Here is a 22,797-nt window from a genome sequence, read left to right on the forward strand (position 1 = left end):
TTGTGCGCGCTTATTTTTAAATTGTAGAATAATTGTTGATTAAATAATTTCAATTACACAATTTTTTAAATCACAATATTTATTAATGTAAATTTAAAAAAATTATAATATCAATCTCTTTAGAAAACGTTTTTTAAAATTATTTTATGATAATTTAATTAAATTTTTCTGTGTAAACATATACATATCACTTTGATTATCGTTGTTTATATTTATTTATTTTTTTCAACATATGTATTTTTAAAATCTAACAATAAAAGAAAAATGTAATTAAATATTAATAGAAATAACTAAAAATACTTGTAAAACATAAAATATTGGAAAGCAATAAAAAATATACGTTTGTACAAAATGATTGTGGAGCAGAAGCTGCAATATTATATTTCTGTTTCCCTGGCGATCCAACGCAAAGATTTTCGCAATCTTCATCTTCACAAATATCACAAAGGTTTGTGACTCGTGGTTCATAAAATACCCTAGCTCTTCTCGCTAAAAATAAAAAATAAAAAAATTTATATTGTGGTTAATGCAATCAAATTTAAGCACATTAAAGATACTTACACGAATCATAATAGTCATAAATAGATACAGGCACTGGTTTTTGTTCTGCTACTTTATGAGTTCTGTAAGCTGAGATTGTAGGACAATATTCTTTCTTCACCATCTAGAGGAAAATAAGTGATTGATTAATATTTTCATATATACACTGAAATTATTATATAAATTTATATCTTGAAGCTAAAGTATAAATTTGTGTAAATATTATTGAAATATTCACCTTATCAAAATATAATACCACCATGGTATTACCATTTTTAGTTTCAACACGCTTTACATTTTGTGAAACTTCTAAGCTTGGAAGTGTATCCATATCCACCGTAAATCCTGAAGGCAAACTTACTTCCATAACAGCCATATTACTCTCATTAGCTTCTTTTGTTGGCACAAAACCGGAACATACAGAAAGTTGTAAATGATTTTCATTAGAGTTCCTGTCTACTTGAGGATCAAGAGTGAACAGAGGCCAGGCTCCAGTAACATTTAAATTATAACGTGAAGATAATTGTACAATAGCGAAACCTGTACCAGTGGCTGTGACATTCACAATTCTTGTTTTACGTGGTAAAGTATATTTTTGAAGAATCATGCCATTTTCTGAATTAATGTTTATTTGGCTTTGACCACCGCCTTCGTAATTGATTTTAATAGCTAAATTATTACTTTTTGTAGATAATTTTTCCGCAAGTTTAGAAAGCGCGAACAATCCAACTACGGTGTCCTGAAATAAGAATGTTCGATTCAGTAATTTTTATGCCTCATGATGTTAGTATTCAAGTCAAAAGTCTTTGGCATACCTGAGTAGACGAGAATCCACCTTCAGGATTTCTCTGCTTCACGAGCCACTTCATCAAAGCCATTGAATCAGATACTAAATTTCTCCTGAGATAAGTTAATAGCGTGTAAGAAGTCATTTCAACATTTACAGATCTTGGTAAACTATTAAACCAAGGATTTTTATCATCTTTTGGTACTGGTTTACTCCACCATTTCATATCTTCCTTAACCATAGCTTTAGATTCTAAACGGTTAAATGCAGAATCTTCATATGGATGTCGAGCCAAATTTAGTACATACGTACATACACTTAGAGCATAAAGATCATCTAGATCTTCCATGTTTTTAACGATATAATCCACTCCTTTATTAATTGTATTTTTATATTTGACGATAGCATCCTGAAAGAGAATTAAAATTAGTATTTCATTACATATTTAAATGTTTTTTTTTTGTTATTATAACATCAATAATCTTACAGAATTTTCAAGGAAAGCAATCAAAGTAAAAGCTGTCAGAGCAAGTCCTTTAGAAGCACCACCCTGCATATCTCGATGACTAATATGTCCTACTTCTGGAAAGCTTCCATTTGGAGCTTGAACATTCGATAGCCACAATAAAGCATCATCTATTATTCGATCTTCAATAGTGATATAATCAGTTGCTTGTTTGAATGATCTCGCTACAAAGGCTGTGAGCCAAGTACTTCCACTTGCATCAGACATTCCGAATGCGCTGAATGATCCATCGTTATGACGATACGTTAATTCTTGTTGATAACCGATTTCCAAGTATCGTAATGCTTTACTTTGTATCGCTGGTGTTAATTGATTAGTATTCTAAAAAACAAAAGAAAGAAATTAATATTTCGAAATGAAAAGTCCTTAATAAAATAAAGGTATTCTTATATTTACCTTTAGATAGTTTAAAATCACTATGTTTGGAACAAGATTGAGCATATTTTGCTCACCACATCCAAATGGTAATTTTATCAAGTTCTCCAAGTTAGGTATGCTGGGCCCTAAAATATCTCCTACTGCAGAAATTTCAATGTATTCTGAACCAGGTACAACATTCTTCGGTATATCGACTGTTATATTTGTTTTTAAGTTTCTTTTATCACGCAAATCTATGAATAAAGCTCGATTTCTATACTGCGTTTCTCCTTCAGCCTATAATTTAAATTATTTTTACTTAATTTAATAAATAACAAAAAAATTATCTCCAAGAAAAAACTTACTTTTACAAGTAATTTATGTTCAACACTGTCTCCAGCAACTTTACTCGTAGCTTGTATCTTAATAGAAATATATCCCAGTTCTCTTGGTATAATCATGAATGATACACTGCTGCCAGAATTAGCTTTAACATCGACTTTCTTTTGACGGAAAAGTTCTAATTCTGGAGTAAATAAAATTCTTGTAAGTATATAAAATGTCAATAAAATTGAAAGTTAGTATTAAAATCATTATAAACGTACTCGGGGTGTCATGAACTTCATTTGATACTTCAGCAAATTCAAACTGTCCAGCGTGTTCAAGTACAACATCAGCTGTAACGTCCTTATCCATGTAATTGAATACCACAATAGGTATCGCGACAATCTCTCCTCGCATCACAGAGTATGGGAGATCAACAGATATAAAGAATGGTTTGAAAACTTTCAACTGTAATAATATACATATGAGATTAAATTCTAGTTTTCTTTTTTAATATAGTATTATCTACACTCAATAAAAAAATTAAAGGATGAAATACATTAGAGGAAAATAAAAAATAAATGAGCATTTTATAGATAGATGTTTTGAACTAAAACAAGTTCTTAACATTCATCCAAAGCTAATAATCACTCAAATTAAAGTTGAAAGCATGAATTTGATAAAATTCAACAACAAAAGTCCAATTATAAATAGTGAAATTCTTCAATATTTTTAATGAGCATATTGCAGAATATGTGTTTTAAAAATTAATTAGACCAAACCTTTCTCGGTTCATTAATAAGACCCAATCCATAAGTAGGATCGATCGAGAATGCACTTAATATCCAAGATGTAATAGAATCTGGTACAGCTCGATGTATTTTTGCTTCTCCATTCAACCTATATTAATTTAAATTGAAACAAAGCTATTAATCATATCAAAATGCTCAACACAAAAATTATTATCACAACATAAAACCAAGTGAATAAAAAGGAAAAATTAGTGAATGGTATTTACACACCGTGTTCAAAGTGATATAAAACAACAAATTAATTAAAAAAAAATAATAAAAAAAATGACAGAACTTGAACAAGTGTATAAATAAATACCCTGAAGAGAAGTTTGTGAAAAGCCAAGTGTCGGAGATGTCATGCATAAGGAAAACACGGGGCTTATTCCATACAGGAGTTGGGATGCGTGAGAAGGCGTAAGGACCTGCCAGTGGAGGTCTCGTCACAAGTCTATGTATAACTGGGGGACCAATGTCTGGCTTCAAGGTAGATGCCCCATGAGCCGAGCCTCGTACTCTACCTTCCAAATAGCCGGATTGTCCTGTAATCCAATCTTCGAAAGTTGCTTGCACACGTATGAAAGATGGTAGAATTATGTACTCTTATTATACTCACACTGATTATTAATGTATTCATTAACTTATAATTAGTTTACTTGATACCTAGTTATTTTTTATTAGTCACTTTGTGATAATGAATGAAGTTAATAAGCTTCTTTAAAACTCGTGTTCATTTAAAGCGAATTATTAAGGAGAGAGTGAATGGACAAGAAGTCAGTAAAGAAGATATCCCAAAAGCGACACTGGTGGAGAATAATTTTTATAGTAAATACAGTAATATAGATAGTAAAGAAATTAATAGATTAATAAATTTGTTGGCATTACCCAGCATCAAGCGTTTGCCAAAGCCACGTTTCAGGAAAGTTCTTGCGTACTTTGGGCTTCTCTAATGGAGAACCGCCGGCGGAACCGAAACTGCTTGCACTTGGGGCCAGGGGCAACATTGTGTCTTCCATAAAACTAGATCTGTAGTATACTACACATACATAGTATAACTATTGTTAAATCATTATTTAATCAATTTGTTTCAGGTTTTGAATTCGACTCTTCGATTTCTTTTTTCAAATAAGTTTTTAATACTGCAAATGTTGTTGATGTTTCGAAAGATTGTGTTAGTGATTTTTAATGCAAGATGCAATTCAAAAATTAATTAGTGATATTTATGGTTACAAAATACTTACGTATCGGGAAGTTTTCATGAATATAAGCATTAGTGAGTACAACAGTACCAGTTTTCTGTAAAAAAAACCATTCATTTCATAAAATAGATTTAAACATTCTTGTAATACAAGAATTCAAAAGTATCGTACTTATATATGCAATCTATAAATGATTAAAAGTATGAACTTGCCTGGAAAACATCCTGAGCAGTAGCTGATCCTGGTCGCCAGAAAGAGCGTGCAAACATCATATCAGAGTATGGAGACTCTTCTACCATATCATATGATTTTAATTCTTTATAAACTTGGTCCTAATTCATGAATAATATAAAGAATAAAGTAATCTATATGAGAGAATGAATATAATTTAAAAAAATATTCTTACAAGTGAAATATCGTTGCCAGATTTCAATAATAAAGATCTTTGATCAACTCCAAGAACTCCAATATAAGAATTTGGTTTAGTAAGAATAGTAACATCGACAAATTCACCTGGCTTAGCTTCTTCAGATGACACTTTTACATCTACAAAATTTTGCAAAGTACCTTCTAAATCTATGTCAAGAGAATCGGCTACAATTTCACCATCATCTTTTGTATAATAAACTAAAACATGAGCAGTGGGAGCCATCACATAAGTTGCCAAAAATCTAAAAAAACAAAAATATATTATTTAAATCTACTCCAAAAATTATAAAAGACTACGTGTATCAGAAAATACCTAAATGAAGCAACGTGTTCGTTGGAGATTGGAATTGAACCAGCATTCAGAATATCACCACGGCCTAATATTTCATAACTTAGATATTTCAACGGTTCCGTTGAATTGACAAGAATCTCAACTTCATGATTTACTTTGGGTTTGTCAGTTTTAACTGATGCTTGAATAAAAGTATTACTAGGTGACATTGCTTGATTTGTTGATGGGAACCATTCATGCAAATTCAAATATTCTGCCTGTTATCAAATAAATCTAATTAATTTTTTAACTCTAATGATATACAAAAATTTACATTGCTAATTAGTCAATTATTTTTATACCTCGATATTTAAAGGTGATGTACTACTGTTTGTATTTTTAGGTGGGTAGAAATCCAATTGTATCATACCGTTATTATCTAGCATTCTAGTGATGTTGGTGTAAGCTGATTGATTGTATGTATATCCGTATGAAATAATAACTGGATTTGTGTTGTCACGGACTGGTGACCCGTCATGATACGTTAATTTAATCTATAAAAATTTTCTCAATATTATCTCAGTATAATGTAAAATGTTTGCAATGTAAAATCGAATTTTCTTACAAATGCGGTGTATTTTAAACCAGGTTTATAGTACTCTGAAGTCTTAATAAGTTCCATTGTATACTTGTGTTTATGTAATGTCATTTGCATTGAAGTATTTTGTCTACGACCAGTCAATGCTTCCTCAACAGTCACTTCCAATTCAATAGGTCTTTCGTATTCATCTGTTAATTGTAATTCACTAGCGATATCGAAATCAATAGTGACTTTTCCATCAATGGGAATGACTTTCCTAATCGGTGCTTGGTAGATAGGTTGAAGTACGCCCGAAAAAATATCAGGATATGCTGTAATAGTGGCTTCACCTTTCACTGGTTTTCCGTAGGTATATTTTGCACTGATTGTTGCTGCTATTTTGCCTTCTTTGAATGTGGCATGTTTTGGCGCATTGATAGACACTTGGAATTTCGGCAAAACATATTCAGCTACTTCGAATTCTTTTTCGAATGTTTGATCAACAACATTAGCAACAATTTTCCAATTTCCCAGGACTGGAGATGCTGATAATTCCAGTTCTCCACTGAAAACTCCTCGACTGATTGGTGGACGATTCCATTGTTTGACTCGATTTCCATTTCCATCCTAAATAAATTGAATATTAATGATAATCAGATGTTGATTATTAGAAATATTAATAAAATAACAATCGAACACAATTGATTTATAATTATAATTAAATAACAATGAATAATTCTTATTTTTTAAGTTGACTATTGAGATTTTTTCATTGTTTTAAGAAAAAATACTTAAATATTAATTTAATGACTTGAAAAATAATAAATATTAATTACTTTTTATGACCTAATATTATATTCTACATCTCAAAAAATAATTATATTGATCATCAACTGAAAATAATGTTTTTTTAAATAATTTTTTAAGTAAATTTTTCCGATATTTATTAGCTTAAATTTATTAAATGAATATCTATAAATAGTTTTATTTTATTACATCCGGAAAGATAATGGAGAATAAATATTCTGAAAATTCCTTGAATTTGTTCTCCACACGTTAGCGTGAAAGAATGCAACATGATAGAATAAAAATAATATTTTTATGAATTTATCTCTGCTACACTAAGAGAAAAAAAACATTACAAAATCCGAGTTTGATTATAACAATTCATCTACTACGAAAAGTTCCACCAGTTCAACATTGAAACTACTTCATTGTTATCCCGAAAGTTTCTTATGCAATAAAAATAATGGGATTTAAAATATTGACATTGTTAAAGTTAGAATGTCACATAATAATAACATATTTGTTCTTTATATTATTACCTCTGCCGTTAAATATTGCTATTTTTACTACAAAAACATCCTTTAAAAATATAAGATAAACATTTAATAGATATTTTTCTAGCAAATAATAACTTGACTATATCGAATATTCCAGACTGGTTGAAAAATATTGCTTGTATATAAAATTCATAAACTTAGAAAATAATATTATTACATCCCATGTAACAATATATCATTTTCATCCATAAATTAAAAAATTATACAAACTTATGTAATTGAATATGAAAAAGAAAATGGACTTTAATTATTTACCGTAATGTAAACATCAAGTTGTCTAGTAAGAACCGGTCTTAATCTTGAGTCAAGAACCACACATCGGAACAAAACTTTGCTCCCAGGTTTGTAAATTGCTCGATCCGTTTGTATGAACACTGAATAACTTTTGTGGACATATTGAATGTTTGTAGAATTACTGAACAGCAAACCAGAAATACCTCTGGCTGTCAACTTGTAACGACCAGGACTGGTATCACCAACCTTTAGATAAAAAATAATCCATTGATGAGGAATGATATAAAAGACTTTCTAATATTTGTGAATGATGTTTAAAATGATTTATTACCTCTAATTTAAATATTCGAGTGGCATATGGTTCAACATCATCTTCATGAGATACTTGAAATGTTTCGCCATTATCCAGCTCACCATCTAATTCCACAATAATTCTCGTTGGTGTCGATATACCAGTCGTACTGACTGCCACATGATATTCTGAATTGGGACGTACCACTTTTGGAGCAACGACCGTGTAGTATCTACAAGTATTGTATCATAAAGTTAGACGATTATTTACGCTCAAGATGAATATAACAAAGATCGTTACTACACTGTTATTTTAACAACATTATTATACATACGGTTCTGCTGTTACTGCCACAAATATGCTGTACAACAGCAGTAGAAAAAAACTTAATCTTCTCATTTTACGATCCTGAAAAAAAGAATTCAACAAATAAATCATACACTTTACATATATAATATTATCAAGTAATTTTTTTTTTGCTCTACTCTTAATACCTGGCTTTTATTAACAATTGAATTTAATAAAAATATTTTATATTACTTCACATATAAACACATCTTAAATTTACATTATGTACAAAATACATTTACATGTAAAGCAATTTTCTCAAATTCAGAGTCAATTGTTATGAATAAATCTCAATATTAGAACTCCCGTTTTTTTTGTATTCCGTTTGCTTTTTACTGACTTTTTGATGAAATATTGGAAAGTAAAAGAAAATTATTTCTAAACTTAGTGTTGTCACTTCATAGCATTTAGAATATTGCAAAATATTTCGTGTAAAAAAAAATTTCTTTGTTTGTTAAAAATTTGAAATATAAATATTCATATATTTTAATAGTTAGATATTTGACACGTAATTATGAACTTTTTATACCTGTCACTCTGATACTTGTTTGCATCAATTTAACCCTGAAGTAATTTCACACTTCTATTCAGAGAGTTTGAAAGAATTCACCAGACACTCTTCAACATATAAATATTAAAAAAATATTGAAAAATATCCACGTTGAACCGGCTTTATAATGTTAGAAGTATTTTTTATTCATCTCGTGTTTATGTTTAATGTAAACACCCGGATAGTGGGAAATCCCGATTTGCTACAACGATAGTTGGTGCGATTTAATAGCCGATTACTGAAATAAAAAAAAAGAAATAAAGAAAATTATATAATAAAGATGACAAAGACACAACTATTTAATTGCAGCATCGTGATTTTCCCGGCAAATTGAGGAAGTGTCGTGTGCTGTGATGCGATATCTATGAAACCTCGTTCTGTCAACTTGTGAAAGCCCGAAGTGGGCCAAAAAATCATCAGCTACATGTACAACATGATTTTTCTTATGAGATCAAAATTAATATAATTAACTTTCTGAAACTCATCGTTATGAATGATCCAGAAGATCAATGTACTTGTTATAAGAACATAAACAGTGTAATTGGGGTCAGTAGTTCTGTATTGTTCAAGTTGTTGTGGTTCATATCCTGCCTCAATACTTATACGGACACCAACTTTCCCAATATCTATTTAAATTTTTTATACAAGGTTAAAGAGTCATCGACGAATAATTATCCTCGTAAATGAATCAACAGAAACCGGTTCATGATGATATAATTCTCTAAATAAATCTACAGGAAATCCCGGCTAGAATAATTGGTTGACTACATCATTGGAAAATAATTAAAATTACATCAAAATATACACAGCATCTATACAAACTTATTTTTCAGTTCAAGGTTATAATGTAGGTGGATCATTTGAACTGAAATTATTCATTTTAATATTTCTCTGATGACGCCCACGAAATTATTCTAAAATACGTCACAATTACTTCACTAAGATCATCACCAATTTCGGTGCTGCATAAAAACTATGATATATCAATATTCAAGCAATTAATAAAATATATTTATATTATAAGTGAATAAAATATCGATCAATTTCTATTTTGATCGCTGACTCACCTTCAATCAAAATCCTATATTCTAACAACTATTTTTGTTGACTTCTTATTTTGACTTAACTCTGCGTAAACATAAACACAAACATAAAAACTTAATACAGATCCATTAGAGCAATTAGACTGAGTGTATTTATAAAAACCATGAACTCGGCGAATAAAATTATAGTAAATAACTATTGAAATAACAACGATGAGAACATGAAAAGAAAAAAATGATGCGTTATAAGGAGTGACGATCGTATACTAGCAAGTGGCGAGCACACCTCCAATCAAGGTAGCAAGACAGAGTTCTGGAAAGAGAAAGAGAGATTTGTAAGGATTAGTGGGGGATTCAGGAACAAGTATTTTCTCCTTCCCCATGAAGTTCTTTCATACTTAAAAAATTTATACCGTTACCAGGTTGTACTAATATGTATTACGGAATCATATGATACAGTTCTTCTGAATTCAAGTTCTTGATAAGTAAAAAAATCTCTTAAACCAAGATTATATATTAAATAATTAATATTTTTCCAATTAGAAATACGTTAAAGTTGACAACTTGATTAATTTAACGTTGAATTAAAAAACTAATTTATTTTGCTATTTAATCTAATAGCAAAAATCAAAAAAATGTCTCATAGTAACCTCCAATAAATTTTACAACCAAAAATGGTGATTGATAAATTTGCTTGATGAGTTGGAGGATATTTCTCTGATGCTGTTTTCAGTTAGATGTTATAAAAGAAGTATCTATTTTAAATTGATATCTATTGCTCTATTTGTTCTACTAAATTATTTATTATTCATTGAATAAAAGCAACTGGATTTCAATATTCATCAACAATCTAACTTACATTTAGGAAATTTAAATTGTTCAACATATTTATATGTATAACATATAAACTATATGTAGAAGATAATTAGTGAGACAATTTATGACAATTAGTTAATTTAAGAGTACTCTAATGAGCTTTTTTATAAAATTGTATTTATTATACGAATTAAAATAACTTCAGAAAAATTATGATTGTTTACGAGAACTGTTTAAAATTAAATACTCCAAGTACGACAATTTTTTTCTCGTTTTCCCACAAATTTGGCACACTTGTCCAATCATTGGTGTTTGATCAACTTAATTGGATAATGAACGTTAGATGGCACTTCCTGTCGTTTTCTGCGACACAGATATTTAAAAATCAGCCTTTAAGTAGTTTTTTTTTTGTCATCAGCTGATATTTATTTCAAAATACATATATGTTTTGATAAATTACTCATTTTTAGATTCTTGACTAATAGCTCAAGTATTTCAGAGCCCAATATCAATGATACAACTGCACAATAAATAGAACAAAAATAAAATATTCTATGTATTCGTGTGTTTAAATAAAGTAAAATCTCTCTTCATTCGGTTGTAAATCATCTTTTTTTATTACAGGTAATGCGCATGTCAGTTAAATTGAGACAAAAAAAGTCCATTTATATTCAAGTTAATTAAAAGATACAAAATTGAATGCAATTTTTTGCGTAAGAACTTCTTTAAAAATTATATCTCATGTAAAATGTAAATAAACATCAAATATACATCTCATTAATTGCATTTTTTATACACGTGTCGATGCTGTACTTGAGTTTATGAACAACAATACATGCTAAACAATATTTAGTGCCATTTCCAGAAAATTCGTACACAAGAGCATTTTCATGAAAGAATTGATGATTCATTTTAAATTAATTTTAGATAAGATACTGCAAAACACGTGGTAAATCGCACGTGTCATCAATTATGTGAAGTATTTACAGTTAGTATTCTTTTTTGAATTATACATTAGTCAAGTTTGCTTTCATTTCCACCAACTGCAATCGGTTGTGAACAGCTGTAATAAGTGAATATATCTATACATGTATTCAATTCGTACATTGTTGTACATACTACCACAGGTTTATATCCCTATATACATATTATATACGGTAGTTAATATATAGTCTAGTGAATATGGCCGCAAACAATGGTAATAGTTATTGAGTCAAGTTTGCGTTTACTCCAGTACTTGTCAACAAAGAAATTATTACTAAATCAAATAGAATTTAGATAATGTAAGGAATCAACGGTACGTTATTGAAATTTTGATGAAAAATATTACTATGAAGTTATTTAGGCTAATTTTTAGTATTTCTCAATTGTTTTCTGCTGTACTAGGACATGTAAGCGGCGATTTATATTTAAAAATCTTTTATTAATCATTTCACGTAGATTTTATATCAATTTATTGAAATTCAAACCTTTTTTGGTCATTATATTATGAAACGATATCGATTATTTTAAAATTTTACATTTTTACAATTACTTAAAATTAATTTTAATTAACATTAATTGGATAGTTCCTTGGTCGTGTAAGATATTTGATGAATTATAGTTCAAACTGTCGCGTGTTAAACTAATCGATTTTTGATTGATTATAAATAGAAATGTAAATTTTATCTACTAAATAGTAGTTTCGAATCATAATTTCTTGACACAAACTAGATTTGAATGATTAAATTTATTTTTAGTTGTGATGTAAAATGTGTGATAAATGTTTGCAGTGACAAATCACAGGAACAGTAAACTATATTTTAGATATATTGTAACGTGATCAAATTGTTTACAATAATTTCCCATGCTGGAAAGTAAGGTATATCATTTCATTTGATATATAATTTTGAATAAAATTATTTTTGTTCAGTTTCAATAAACACACATAATTTTTATTTATTTAGTTTCAAACACATAATATTATGGCAACTGCTATTCAAAAGAATGGCATAAAACGTCTCACAAATGGAAATATAAATCATGTTGAAAGTGTTGAAAAATTAGACGATACTGGAAAGTGTAATGCAAATGAAGACAAAATTTATAAACCTCCTGCTTCTGAACCTGTTGAGGATGTGGAAGCTCAACCAGAAATTGACATTCTCATAAGAAATGTCGTGTGTAGTTTTAGTGTAAGATGCCATCTAAATTTACGAGAAATTGCACTTAATGGCTCCAATGTTGAGTACCGAAAAGAAAATGGGGTAAGATTGAAATACCTGTTTTTAATAAATTCTTCTGAAAATATCATGAAATTATATACCATTAATCTTTATGTCTAGATGATTACCATGAAGCTTAGGAGGCCACTCACTACTGCCTCTATATGGTCTTCAGGAAAAGTAACATGTACTGGAGCTGAGACTGAAGAGGAAGCTAAAATAGCAGCACGCAGAATTGCACGATCGCTCCAAAAACTCGGATTTAAAGTTCGGTTCAATAATTTCCGAGTTGTTAATGTCCTTGGCACTTGTTTAATGCCTTGGGCAATCAGAATCACATCTTTTTCTATGCACCATAAAGAGAATGCAGAGTAAGTTCACAAATCATTTTTAATTTTATCGTAATTTTCAAGAATTAAAGGTTATGGTCAAATTCAAATTAATATTATTTTCAATAGCTATGAGCCAGAATTACATCCTGGCGTAACTTATAAGCTTAAAGAACCACGAGCCACATTAAAAATCTTCTCGACAGGCAGTGTTACTATTACAGGTATTAGTTACATATTTTATTCAAATTAATCTTAAATAATTTTTACAAAATGTCTGTAAAAATTTTCACAAATATTTTTAACCCTAAAAATGTCACTTCCAGCACCTAGTGTAGCCGCAGTAGGAGAAGCTATCGAACAAATATTTCCACTAGTCTATGAATTTCGTAAAAAACGTTCACCAGAAGATGAAATGGCATTAAGTGCCAAGAAACGTAAAAGTATAAAACGATTTAGAAAAAATGAGGATGAAGTAGATATGGAAGCAGAAGAGATGATAACAGATGAAGAAGAGCACGAAGAAATGTGTGACAGCGATGCTAGTGAAGGAAAACACTGCTAATCATGTCAAATTATCTACGAACTTATGTTTAAAGTAATTTTTATTGATTATTACTCTCTTTTTTTTATACAGCAGCATATATACTGCTGGACAGTGTCTATAGAATGACATAAGTAATGTGTTCTTAAAATCAGTAAAGTGAGGCATAATTAAATGCTGCAATAATGTTTTTAAAATTTTTCCGTTGAATATGTCGCACGTATGAGTCGTGACAGTGCGAGTGTTTGGTGCAGAAAAAAAGTTCATAGAGAAAGAGAAAGCATATAACTAATAATCAAAAATTGTTTTTATGAACAAAATAACGTAACATTGCCTACAAAGCCCAAACAAACATATTTTAATCATTAATTATCTATACAAAATATTTTGCAGTATACACATAGCGCTTAATTGTGCCGCTTTTAATCACAAAACGTGTGTCTATCAGTTTTCTATTCTGTTCATTTATTCTTTTTGCTTTCACTTACTACACTGTGCCAAAGATGGATATTGAAAATTTTCAGTAAAGCCATTTGAAAAGCAAACTTGTATATTACTATAAAAAGGTTTACAGATTTTTAATAAGTTACTAAACACAGTTTTTAATTTAATTGTTTTTTTTCAATCATCCATTAATCAAAACACTTGAATGGTAAATTGTAGAAACAATACTGTTGCTCAAGTTAATCTAAAAACCATGAAAAACAATTAATAATAAATCTTTGTTTAATTATATACTAAGTTTGCTATTTTAGTTGCTTTACTTTGGCGATAATATTTAGTCTAATTGTTAAAGAGTGGTTTGTTTCTACTCTAGCATTTGTAACAATATGTAGATTAAGCATTCATTTAAAATTTAGTTTTAAACGTAATTAGATAAATTATCATCTTTTGTTAAAATTAAACATAAAAGTAAATATTGATCTAAACAAATGACAAAATGAATAAATTTATATTCATCGATCTCACATGATAAGTTGGGAATTGAAATAGTTTCAAAGATATAGAACACACAATCTATTGCACAACCATCATCACAAGGAAAACAACTTCAACAAGGATTGAGAATATATATGACATATGTCCATACGACAAATATGTGCTTCATATTATTAATATTATCATTATTATCATTATTATTATTATTATTATATTATTATTACGTTATTTAATGTCACTATTTGGAGTTAAGTATTTTGAGTCTCAATTCTTTTATTTATTCATCAACTATTTGTTCTTTTACTAACTATTAATAAATAAGTTATTTTTATTATTCTTCTACAAATAATTTGTTTTGTTACTGACAAATGACTGGCATTATTAATAAAAATAAACGTAAATAATGTATGCCGACATTCATGATATGTATATCCACTAATGCGATTAGTTATGAATTAATTGTACACTAAAAAATTCACAGTTTGTCTTAAAACACCACACTTTTATTATTATTGAATTAGCTGCGGACCAGGCTTTCAAATTATATGATCAATGAAAGTACGATGTCATAATTAAACATCTAACTAAATTACTTTCTCTTTCTCTTTTATCTCTTAATTAATGAGCTGCATGTGCACTTTAAGCAGAAAGAAACAAATTGTTCATTATTTTCTTTTTACTCTTTCTAATACTCTAGTTATAAAATAGGCTCATAGAAATTAATAAATTTATATAAAATAACTGAGAAATCCATGAAATTTAATTATATTTATTGTCAATTATTTCATAAGAATCTATGATTTCTATAAGTTTTTTTTTTTTAAATAGAGTATGTAAATGTGACATATTGATTCAAATTACATTGTTGCAGCTCATTTAAACTGTCGCTTGTAATTAGGTACATTAACAAAAATAATGAACAGTTTTTCAAAAACAAAGTAACAAGAACCTATTATAATCGTGTTTAAAAAATACGAAAAAACTGAATAAAATTCGTAATTACTAAATACTCACAAATACGCTAAGACTGTGTGTGAGTTTATACTGCAATAAATTTATAAATCATTTTCATTTTTATAAACTTTATTCGTACAATATAACGAATAACTATAGTTTGATTTATTTTGCACAATTATCATCGTCATTTATTGATAGACATCTGTACTTTCGAAAACTAATATTTACACCGTAGATGCATTTTAATTTACATAAATTAAAATAATGCATGGTGATAAATCAAAGTAGATAGTTACGATATTCGTACGATCTTATAATACAATATCAAGTACGTACATTATTACGTTATCACAAGTACAATAGTTTCAATTATTGTAATGTGGTTGTAAGAAAAAAAAAATAACTCAACATAAGCAATTTCACTACATCATTAAACGTTGGTGGTGCATCTATGTAATTTTAAGTAAAATAGAAAAACATTTAGATATTTAGATAAACGTACACAAATAAACTTAGATGTACTGTCTGGTCGATATTTAAATAAAAATCATTTACATGAATCATTAATACATGATTTGCTTGTTATGTGAGTATTGAAGTAATAATTATCGGCCAGTTATAGTAATATCTTGCTAATACACGTGTATACAAGACTGCTGTGAAATGTACATGAAAAAATATGCATGTAAATTGGAGGAAATAAAAGTTGAACTCTGACGATTTTGTAGTTAAAAGACTTTTCATGTTAAAAATATAATTATATTTGAAGTAAAAAATTTATTGACATAATTTTATTAGCTTTTCAATGCATGAAATTGATTTTCACTTTGAAATTCTTGGAATGACGAAATAAATTCAGTAACCAATGGAAAATACATATTTGAAAGATACAATGCTGCATCTTTTGTACTAATATCCACACCCGTATCATTTAATATACATTTGTAAGATAAAATAGCAATGTGATTGTTGATATTCAACAAAAGATTTTTTTTCTCTGGCATATTTTCAATCATCCGACTCGTTAAAGATGAAAATAAATAACTTTTACTACGGCCAATCGAAATCTGCAACATAAATTTTGTAAGTATTGATTTTAAAAATAAAACAACTTGACAACAAACCTGATCATTCCATAAAGCATCCCCTATATCTTGAGCATATATTTGTAATGACTTTATCTCAGGTATATAATTCTTTCGTAAATTTAATTCCTCAAGATGATTATGAATATTTTTGTAGTCCAAAAGTAATCCACAGACTCGCGATAAAATTGATGCAGATTTAGACAAAAAACCACCATATATTACAGCGGGTGGTGCTATAATTAACATAGGCGGTATACAATACTTGGCAAGTTTGTTGATAGTTTCGTAGAACTTTAATGCTTCACTCAGAAATAAACAGTGGTTCTGATGAATATTTAATCCTTTAGTAATCAAATAATCAGCTATTTTTAATATCATTGGTATGATGTCGGTTAATTCACTTATCGGTTCTTGTCCTAAAAACGGCGATGGTTTCAACGGTCTTTCTCTATCAAATCGTTGATTAACATACTGCAAATCAAAATACAAATTACAGAATACAGTTAATCTTTTGTTTTTATTATTCTGATAATGTTTATTAGAATAATATGTAAATAGTATGTATTTGTTAGTAGAAATCTTGAAATAACGTAACTGACCATATTTATAGCAAGTTTTCCTAGTGAATTAATTAACTTGCACTTTTCTTTTAGAGAAGATTCAAGAAAAATAGTTTCAAGATAACTTGACATATCTTGCAGGTCAATTACAGAAATTAAAGTAGACCATTCCATTAAAAGTAAAAGTTTATCCCTGAATGCTCCTGTTTCATACAATAAATATTCCTGAAGGAAACGAACAACCACAGGAATTCCTTGCTGCATGTAACGACAAAACTCAGTTGTCAAATCAAGCAACTGCACTTTCTGATTATGTGAAAATCTATTACTTTCGATTATAAATGCCCGACGAAGTGTATTATACAAATTGTAAGAAAATCTACACTGATATTCGAAAGTGGAAAATGTAAGAAAGTGATACCCAGCCATATTTGCCAATAAAGATGTTGCATTAGAAGGTAATTCAGTGTTAAAATGATTTTTTCCTATATCGTCGATATTGTTGAGATCAAATAAAAATTTAGCATCTTTATTTCTTTCAATAGAAGATCCCATTTGGAAATATCTTATTGATGGCAAAAGTGGATAACTTTTTGGACCATCTTTAGTTTTTATTGCATTCCAATCGAAATATTCCAAAGCTTTTACTTCACTACCAGTACCACGAGATTTAGCATCTTCAAAGCCTAGCCTAAGAATTTCAGGTATAGGTTTCCAGACACTTTCAATATTTAAAGATGGTATTTGTTCAGGAACGATTTCTGGTTTATAAGATTTAAATAAAGATAAAAGAGCAGATATGTGTTTTGGAGGCTTTGAATATTGTTCCTGAAGTTTGAGCAGTCGTAAAACTTGTCTTCTCGTGACGTCATCTGGTTTTGTCATTAAATAAATTAATCGTGATATCGGAGATTGCTAGAAAAATTAAATATTTTTCAATATATGTATATATTAAAAAAATTTTAATCGTTGAAAAATTAATTACCAATTTTTCTTTTTTTAGCATATTCATAAAAAAGCAATCATAGTAGGTATTGATCATTTGTCGATCAGCTAATTGATGCTCCCAAAGTCCGCAAAACCATTGCAGAATGGTAGTAGATACAGTGACAGGTAAATCATCACATTTTGAAAACCAATAAATGATCACTGTTTCTAAAGCAGTATCAGAAACTTTATTTTTTGGTATAAGACATTGTATAAGAGGTACACATAGTCCAGCACCTATTAATACAATGGTATTAAATGTTATAATAAATTTATATAAACTTTTTATTACAAATACTCATGTAAATAAATTAAAATAAAAAATTTTCATCAACTTACGAAGCTCTTTTTCAGTAATTGTTTTAATAATAATTTTCATATCAGAAGTTTCCAATCCTTTTTTAATAGCTACATCACGTAAAAGAGATAAGGATTCATCGAAACCGGCTTGTTTATTTTTACCTGAATTCAATAAAAAAAAAGTAAAAAATTAAATTGAATGAGTACGAAATAAAAAACGAAAGAATTTAATTAGTTTACCTGTATACTTTTGGAAAAAAGTTAAACACAATTGTTTATTTTTTTCTTCATTCATTGTTAATAATTAATCATACATACTGTCATAACAAAGACAAATACATAAATAACCTTTAATATTATTTTCCCGCGTATTTTTTTTTTTTCATTGTTTCTAAAATATTAAACATTTTATCTAGATATATGAAATTGTTTTTCAGGCACAATAAATAAGAAACTCTAGAATGCCTCAAATAAATTAAAAATATAAAAGTATTTAAAATTAATTGAACAACTGTTTTTAAAATGTACACAACTCCATAATCGCCCATCAGCAACACACACAGCTGTATTATTTGAAAAATAAAATGCATGTGTAAGTTGTACATACATATACATATATGAAGAGGTTAAGGTGTGTAAAGTCTGAAAAGATAGTTATTGAATGTCTCACCAGGTGGCTAGTTGAATATTTAACCACGATGTTCATGTAAATGTGTTAGTGAACACGTAAAAACATTCGTACTGTATGTATAATTGAATTACATCCTAACAATTGTATTCATTTATTTAAAAATTCTAAGGAACTAAACATTTACAAAAGTATTATTTAACTTAACGTGATATTGTAAATTACTAAAATGTGAAAAAATTTATTCTTATCCTTATCAGTGCATTTAGATATCATATTATTTCATAAAAATACTAAAACATTGGTTGCACTTATTTATTAGGTGAAAAAAGTATTAAAGGTATTCTTTTCTTTGAACTATTTCTATTTTTATTATAATTAAGCCAAATGGAGTTGATATTATTAACTACTTTCTTTAAAACTACATAAGTTTAATGGTTAAATCTGAAGTAACATACTAGAGCTTAAACATTTGCAATGTTCTAGAGGATGCTCAAACTACGTAGAATAAATGATGATAACTATAAATATTTATATCTCAAATAAAGAAAAGAAATGTGGACAATGAGCATGGATATGTCTCGAGATGAATGCATTAAATGTTTGCGATGTTTAGGTAAGGTTATACATTATAATATTCAGCATTTTCAGGGATATTTATACACTCAAATTATATTCTTTACCTCGAAGGAATGGTGATAATTATTCATTTATTATATTTATTGATCAAAATTTATAGAGCTCGATGCATATGGGAATATGGTATCGGTTTTACGAGCACAAGGACCATTTACAGAAGATAAAAAAAGACTGCTAGACGAATTAGCAAAAGTTCTTCATATTTCTAATGAAAGACATCGTGCTGAAGTCAGGAGAGCTGTGAATGATGAGAAATTATCATTTATAGCTGAACAGTTAGTATATTATTCCTTAAATTTTAAGTTGCTACTTCGTAGTTTTGCCACAACTTATAAAAAAAATCAATTGTGCAGGGAAATTCTAATCATCCATCTCATGTAATTTATGCATGAATAAAATTAACCTTTTATATATATGTATACTGTCTAGATTGAATGGTCCAAACACGTGGACCGATTGGGCAATAGAAGGAAGAAGAACCATACCTTTACTTCCTAGACTCGAAGCTCGAACGGCATTTACGGAATTAGCCAATAGTCTGTCGTTAGTCATAGCAGCGGCTAATGAAAAGAAAGCTCCAGTGAATGAAAAACATACTGAGTCAATACTCAATTCAAATAAAATCAGTAAGATAGACAATCTATTGATTACTAATATCTTTTTACAAATATAACAATAGAATTTTTTTTTTAGTTAAAAATGAAACGGATTCTTTTAAAGAATCAAATATAGAAGAAAATTTACCACCTAAAAATATATTGTCTAATCCTCCAAGAAGTACTCGAGGTAGAAAAAGAAAAAGACCACCAGATTCAATAGATATTACTGCCAATAGTAAAATATATCCGAATAATAAAGTTAGTAAAATTGATGATAATGATGAAATAAGTTATCATCATCAAAATATACCGTCCCCACTGCCTAACAATTGGTTAAGGGTATGTAGATACATTTTTTTTTGTAAATTGTATTTGCATAGTAATAATAATGAATAATAATTTTGTAGAAAATATCAGAAAAAGATTCTGTTACTTGTACAGAAACTACAGTTAAAGATTCGATTAATGAAGCTGACTATGTAAGTGATAATGTATGTTCAGTTTCGGTTAACAACAAATATCGAAATTATAGTACTAGCTCAAAATATTTGAAGAATAATAGCGACACAATACCTCAAACAAATATCACTGCCATTGATGTCAAATTAGATACCTATTTACAGCCAGATTACCGGATAGATATTCCTAACAATGATACAGAAGTTTTTAATAATCAAATAACTAGAAAACAATTAAGTGCGTCAATATTTTGTAAGAGTATTGATTCTGTTTTTTACGTGGTAAATGTTTTTTAATGATTTATATTATTTTAGATAATCCGAATGTAATATCTTCTGAAAATACTCAAAGTAATTCAATGAAAATAATAGAAAAATTACCGAATGTATCACAATGTCGACCCACAAATTCGATTGTAAGTAATACTAAACAAGAAACGATTATAAATTCAATAGACAAAGTAGTTTCAAGTGGTCCAGGGCCTCCAATACAAATTAATTCGCCGGTGATGGCATACAAAAAATTACCTCGTGAAAATTTTAATCATCAATCCATGACAAAGGTAGTATACAAGTTATTTAAATAATTATCGATATATTAACAGTAACGTTTTATTTTAGGAAATAAAAGTCAATTCAAATAATACAATAGATGTTAATACATTTACAAATTCAAAATTCAGTAATAAAGGGAATGTAATTGTCGTACAAAAAGTACCTTCGCAAAGTGTTACGATATCTCGAGCAGGAAAAGTAATTTATTTGTATAATTTCTACATTTTTAATACTATTTTTAAATAATTTTTAATGTTATAAAATTATTTTAGGAAGTATTAGGAAAAGTAATTATGGATAGCAAAAATTTGTATCTTAATAAAACAGAAACTACATCATTGACATTACTACCACATAAATCATTATCGAATAATAGTGATCAAATAGTTAATTTGATGCCAATGTTAAATGTAAATTCATCTCACGTAGAAGTTGTTAAATCAAACGTTAATTCAAGCAATATAGTTATGTTTGACATACAACAGGATGTACCTGAAAAAACTAATTCACTAACCATTTCTCATACAAACTCAGAAATAGCTGTTAATTCAAATACTAAGACTGTTCCATCCGATATGGATACTGATCATATAATAGAAGATTATCACGAAGAACGTTTAAGTCCTTCTCCAGAAAATTTAGATATTATTTTTACGGATACTAATGCAAGTTGCGAAGAAAACGAAACTAAGTAAGTTTGATATATTTGATTGTCAGCAATACAATAATTTACTAAATTAATAAATTATTTTTTCTAACAGCGATACATGCTTAGAAGATGGTTTAGAAATTCAATCTTTAGAAAATCCAATCAAAAGGGACTCTTCATATAATGAAATAGTTATGATAGCTGAATCTGATGCTGATGAAGAGCAACAAGAAATACTAGATGTTCAAACAGAAATATATAACTTTGAAACTAACGGTAAGTTAATTCTATTTTATTTATTAAATTGTTTTTATTCAAAATATTGATTGTAATTTTAATGTTTTTTTTTTACATTGAAGAAGAAAACGTTTGTGAAATTCAAATTGAAGAAACGATACCTGAAACAACTGTTCAACCGTACCCTACGTCTCTTAATTCTGCAAATATTCATATGGAGGATTATAATTACATTGAAACGGAAGAAGAAACTGTCATAATACAAGCAGATGAAGAAGAAATAATAACCTCTATGGGTGAAGAGCTCAATGAGATACACCATTCTGAATAAATGACAAAATAAATTGTTGATTAATTTATGAAAAAAAGATAAATTGATCAAATATTATTTATATACAATCAATATGTATATATTATATCTTTTATACTTGTATAGATAGATAAAACTGCAATTTTTTACATTTATGGCGATTTTGTGTTTTACTTAGTTAAAAATATAAAGACTTTCATAGTTGATATTTTGATCAATATTAAACTAGTTTAATATTTATTTAATATTTTTCAAGAAAAGTCATTTCTGGAAGAGTTTATAGTAAAACTTAACATTTGTACAGGAAATATAAAATTGTCTTTCACATAGCTCCACTGCAGTTATGTACTTTAATGAATAAATTTATTTATATTATCATTTTTG

General features: G+C 28.3%; 4 protein-coding genes across 8 annotated transcripts; 2 read left to right on the forward strand and 2 right to left on the reverse strand.

Moving 5' to 3' along the window:
• Positions 1 to 125: 125 nt before the first annotated feature.
• Positions 126 to 9,902, reverse strand: LOC118065595 (CD109 antigen-like). 3 transcript variants are annotated; one of them, XM_035080975.1, is made up of 21 exons: positions 9,639 to 9,902; positions 8,551 to 8,639; positions 8,008 to 8,081; positions 7,713 to 7,905; positions 7,403 to 7,627; positions 5,850 to 6,431; positions 5,587 to 5,778; positions 5,267 to 5,502; positions 4,931 to 5,195; positions 4,737 to 4,856; positions 4,567 to 4,621; positions 3,645 to 3,867; positions 3,317 to 3,434; positions 2,816 to 3,002; positions 2,576 to 2,736; positions 2,250 to 2,507; positions 1,815 to 2,174; positions 1,356 to 1,736; positions 779 to 1,279; positions 562 to 664; positions 126 to 489 (listed from the first exon to the last, which is right to left on the reverse strand). In XM_035080975.1, exons 3-21 carry the CDS (start codon positions 8,070 to 8,072, stop codon positions 278 to 280), a joined length of 4,437 nt encoding a protein of 1,478 aa, XP_034936866.1. In that variant the 5' UTR covers positions 8,073 to 8,081; positions 8,551 to 8,639; positions 9,639 to 9,902; the 3' UTR covers positions 126 to 277. The 3 variants fall into 3 exon arrangements, with proteins under 3 accessions (XP_034936866.1, XP_034936867.1, XP_034936868.1); XM_035080977.1 differs by lacking the exon at positions 3,645 to 3,867 and adding an exon at positions 4,211 to 4,361 and having other exon boundaries at positions 127 to 489; positions 9,639 to 9,898; XM_035080976.1 differs by lacking the exon at positions 8,551 to 8,639 and having other exon boundaries at positions 9,639 to 9,900.
• Positions 9,903 to 11,385: 1,483 nt separating this feature from the next.
• LOC118065635 (TATA box-binding protein-like protein 1) lies at positions 11,386 to 16,123 on the forward strand. 2 transcript variants are annotated; one of them, XM_035081057.1, is made up of 6 exons: positions 11,386 to 11,821; positions 12,203 to 12,291; positions 12,377 to 12,676; positions 12,755 to 13,005; positions 13,093 to 13,187; positions 13,290 to 16,123. In XM_035081057.1, the coding sequence occupies exons 2-6, from the start codon at positions 12,277 to 12,279 to the stop codon at positions 13,526 to 13,528; spliced, it is 900 nt and encodes a 299-aa protein (XP_034936948.1). In that variant the 5' UTR covers positions 11,386 to 11,821; positions 12,203 to 12,276; the 3' UTR covers positions 13,529 to 16,123. The 2 variants fall into 2 exon arrangements, with proteins under 2 accessions (XP_034936948.1, XP_034936947.1); XM_035081056.1 differs by having other exon boundaries at positions 11,387 to 11,727.
• LOC118065632 (uncharacterized) lies at positions 16,063 to 19,125 on the reverse strand. The gene is made up of 6 exons (XM_035081054.1): positions 18,579 to 19,125; positions 18,378 to 18,500; positions 18,037 to 18,275; positions 17,091 to 17,966; positions 16,528 to 16,962; positions 16,063 to 16,470 (listed from the first exon to the last, which is right to left on the reverse strand). The coding sequence occupies exons 1-6, from the start codon at positions 18,631 to 18,633 to the stop codon at positions 16,198 to 16,200; spliced, it is 2,001 nt and encodes a 666-aa protein (XP_034936945.1). The 5' UTR covers positions 18,634 to 19,125; the 3' UTR covers positions 16,063 to 16,197.
• Positions 19,044 to 22,722, forward strand: LOC118065631 (BRCA2-interacting transcriptional repressor EMSY). 2 transcript variants are annotated; one of them, XM_035081053.1, is made up of 11 exons: positions 19,044 to 19,306; positions 19,453 to 19,582; positions 19,706 to 19,880; positions 20,035 to 20,231; positions 20,299 to 20,543; positions 20,612 to 20,900; positions 20,978 to 21,225; positions 21,284 to 21,415; positions 21,490 to 21,908; positions 21,979 to 22,142; positions 22,229 to 22,722. In XM_035081053.1, the coding sequence occupies exons 2-11, from the start codon at positions 19,522 to 19,524 to the stop codon at positions 22,432 to 22,434; spliced, it is 2,136 nt and encodes a 711-aa protein (XP_034936944.1). In that variant the 5' UTR covers positions 19,044 to 19,306; positions 19,453 to 19,521; the 3' UTR covers positions 22,435 to 22,722. The 2 variants fall into 2 exon arrangements, with proteins under 2 accessions (XP_034936944.1, XP_034936943.1); XM_035081052.1 differs by having other exon boundaries at positions 19,045 to 19,306; positions 22,226 to 22,722.
• The last annotated feature ends 75 nt before the right edge of the window (positions 22,723 to 22,797 follow it).

This window comes from Chelonus insularis, unplaced genomic scaffold (genome assembly GCF_013357705.1).
Source record: "Chelonus insularis isolate UGA/USDA-ARS -01 unplaced genomic scaffold, ASM1335770v1 contig_317_pilon, whole genome shotgun sequence".
NCBI lineage: Eukaryota > Metazoa > Arthropoda > Insecta > Hymenoptera > Braconidae > Chelonus > Chelonus insularis.

Coding starts and splice junctions, on each gene's coding strand:
- LOC118065632 (XM_035081054.1), bottom strand. CDS start 18,633: ATGAATGAAGAAAAAAATAAACAATTGTGTTTAACTTTTTTCCAAAAG. Junction 18,501..18,578: donor TTTTTTCCAAAAGTATACAG/GTAAACTAATTA, acceptor TATTGAATTCAG/GTAAAAATAAACAAGCCGGT. Junction 16,963..17,090: donor GAAAACTTGCTATAAATATG/GTCAGTTACGTT, acceptor TTTGATTTGCAG/TATGTTAATCAACGATTTGA.
- LOC118065631 (XM_035081052.1), top strand. CDS start 19,522: ATGTGGACAATGAGCATGGATATGTCTCGAGATGAATGCATTAAATGT. Junction 20,544..20,611: donor TGCCTAACAATTGGTTAAGG/GTATGTAGATAC, acceptor ATAATTTTGTAG/AAAATATCAGAAAAAGATTC. Junction 21,416..21,489: donor CGATATCTCGAGCAGGAAAA/GTAATTTATTTG, acceptor AAATTATTTTAG/GAAGTATTAGGAAAAGTAAT.
- LOC118065595 (XM_035080975.1), bottom strand. CDS start 8,072: ATGAGAAGATTAAGTTTTTTTCTACTGCTGTTGTACAGCATATTTGTG. Junction 1,280..1,355: donor GTGGATTCTCGTCTACTCAG/GTATGCCAAAGA, acceptor TTCTTATTTCAG/GACACCGTAGTTGGATTGTT. Junction 665..778: donor TGGTATTATATTTTGATAAG/GTGAATATTTCA, acceptor ATTTTCCTCTAG/ATGGTGAAGAAAGAATATTG.
- LOC118065635 (XM_035081057.1), top strand. Junction 12,677..12,754: donor AGTACCGAAAAGAAAATGGG/GTAAGATTGAAA, acceptor CTTTATGTCTAG/ATGATTACCATGAAGCTTAG. Junction 13,188..13,289: donor AGGCAGTGTTACTATTACAG/GTATTAGTTACA, acceptor TGTCACTTCCAG/CACCTAGTGTAGCCGCAGTA.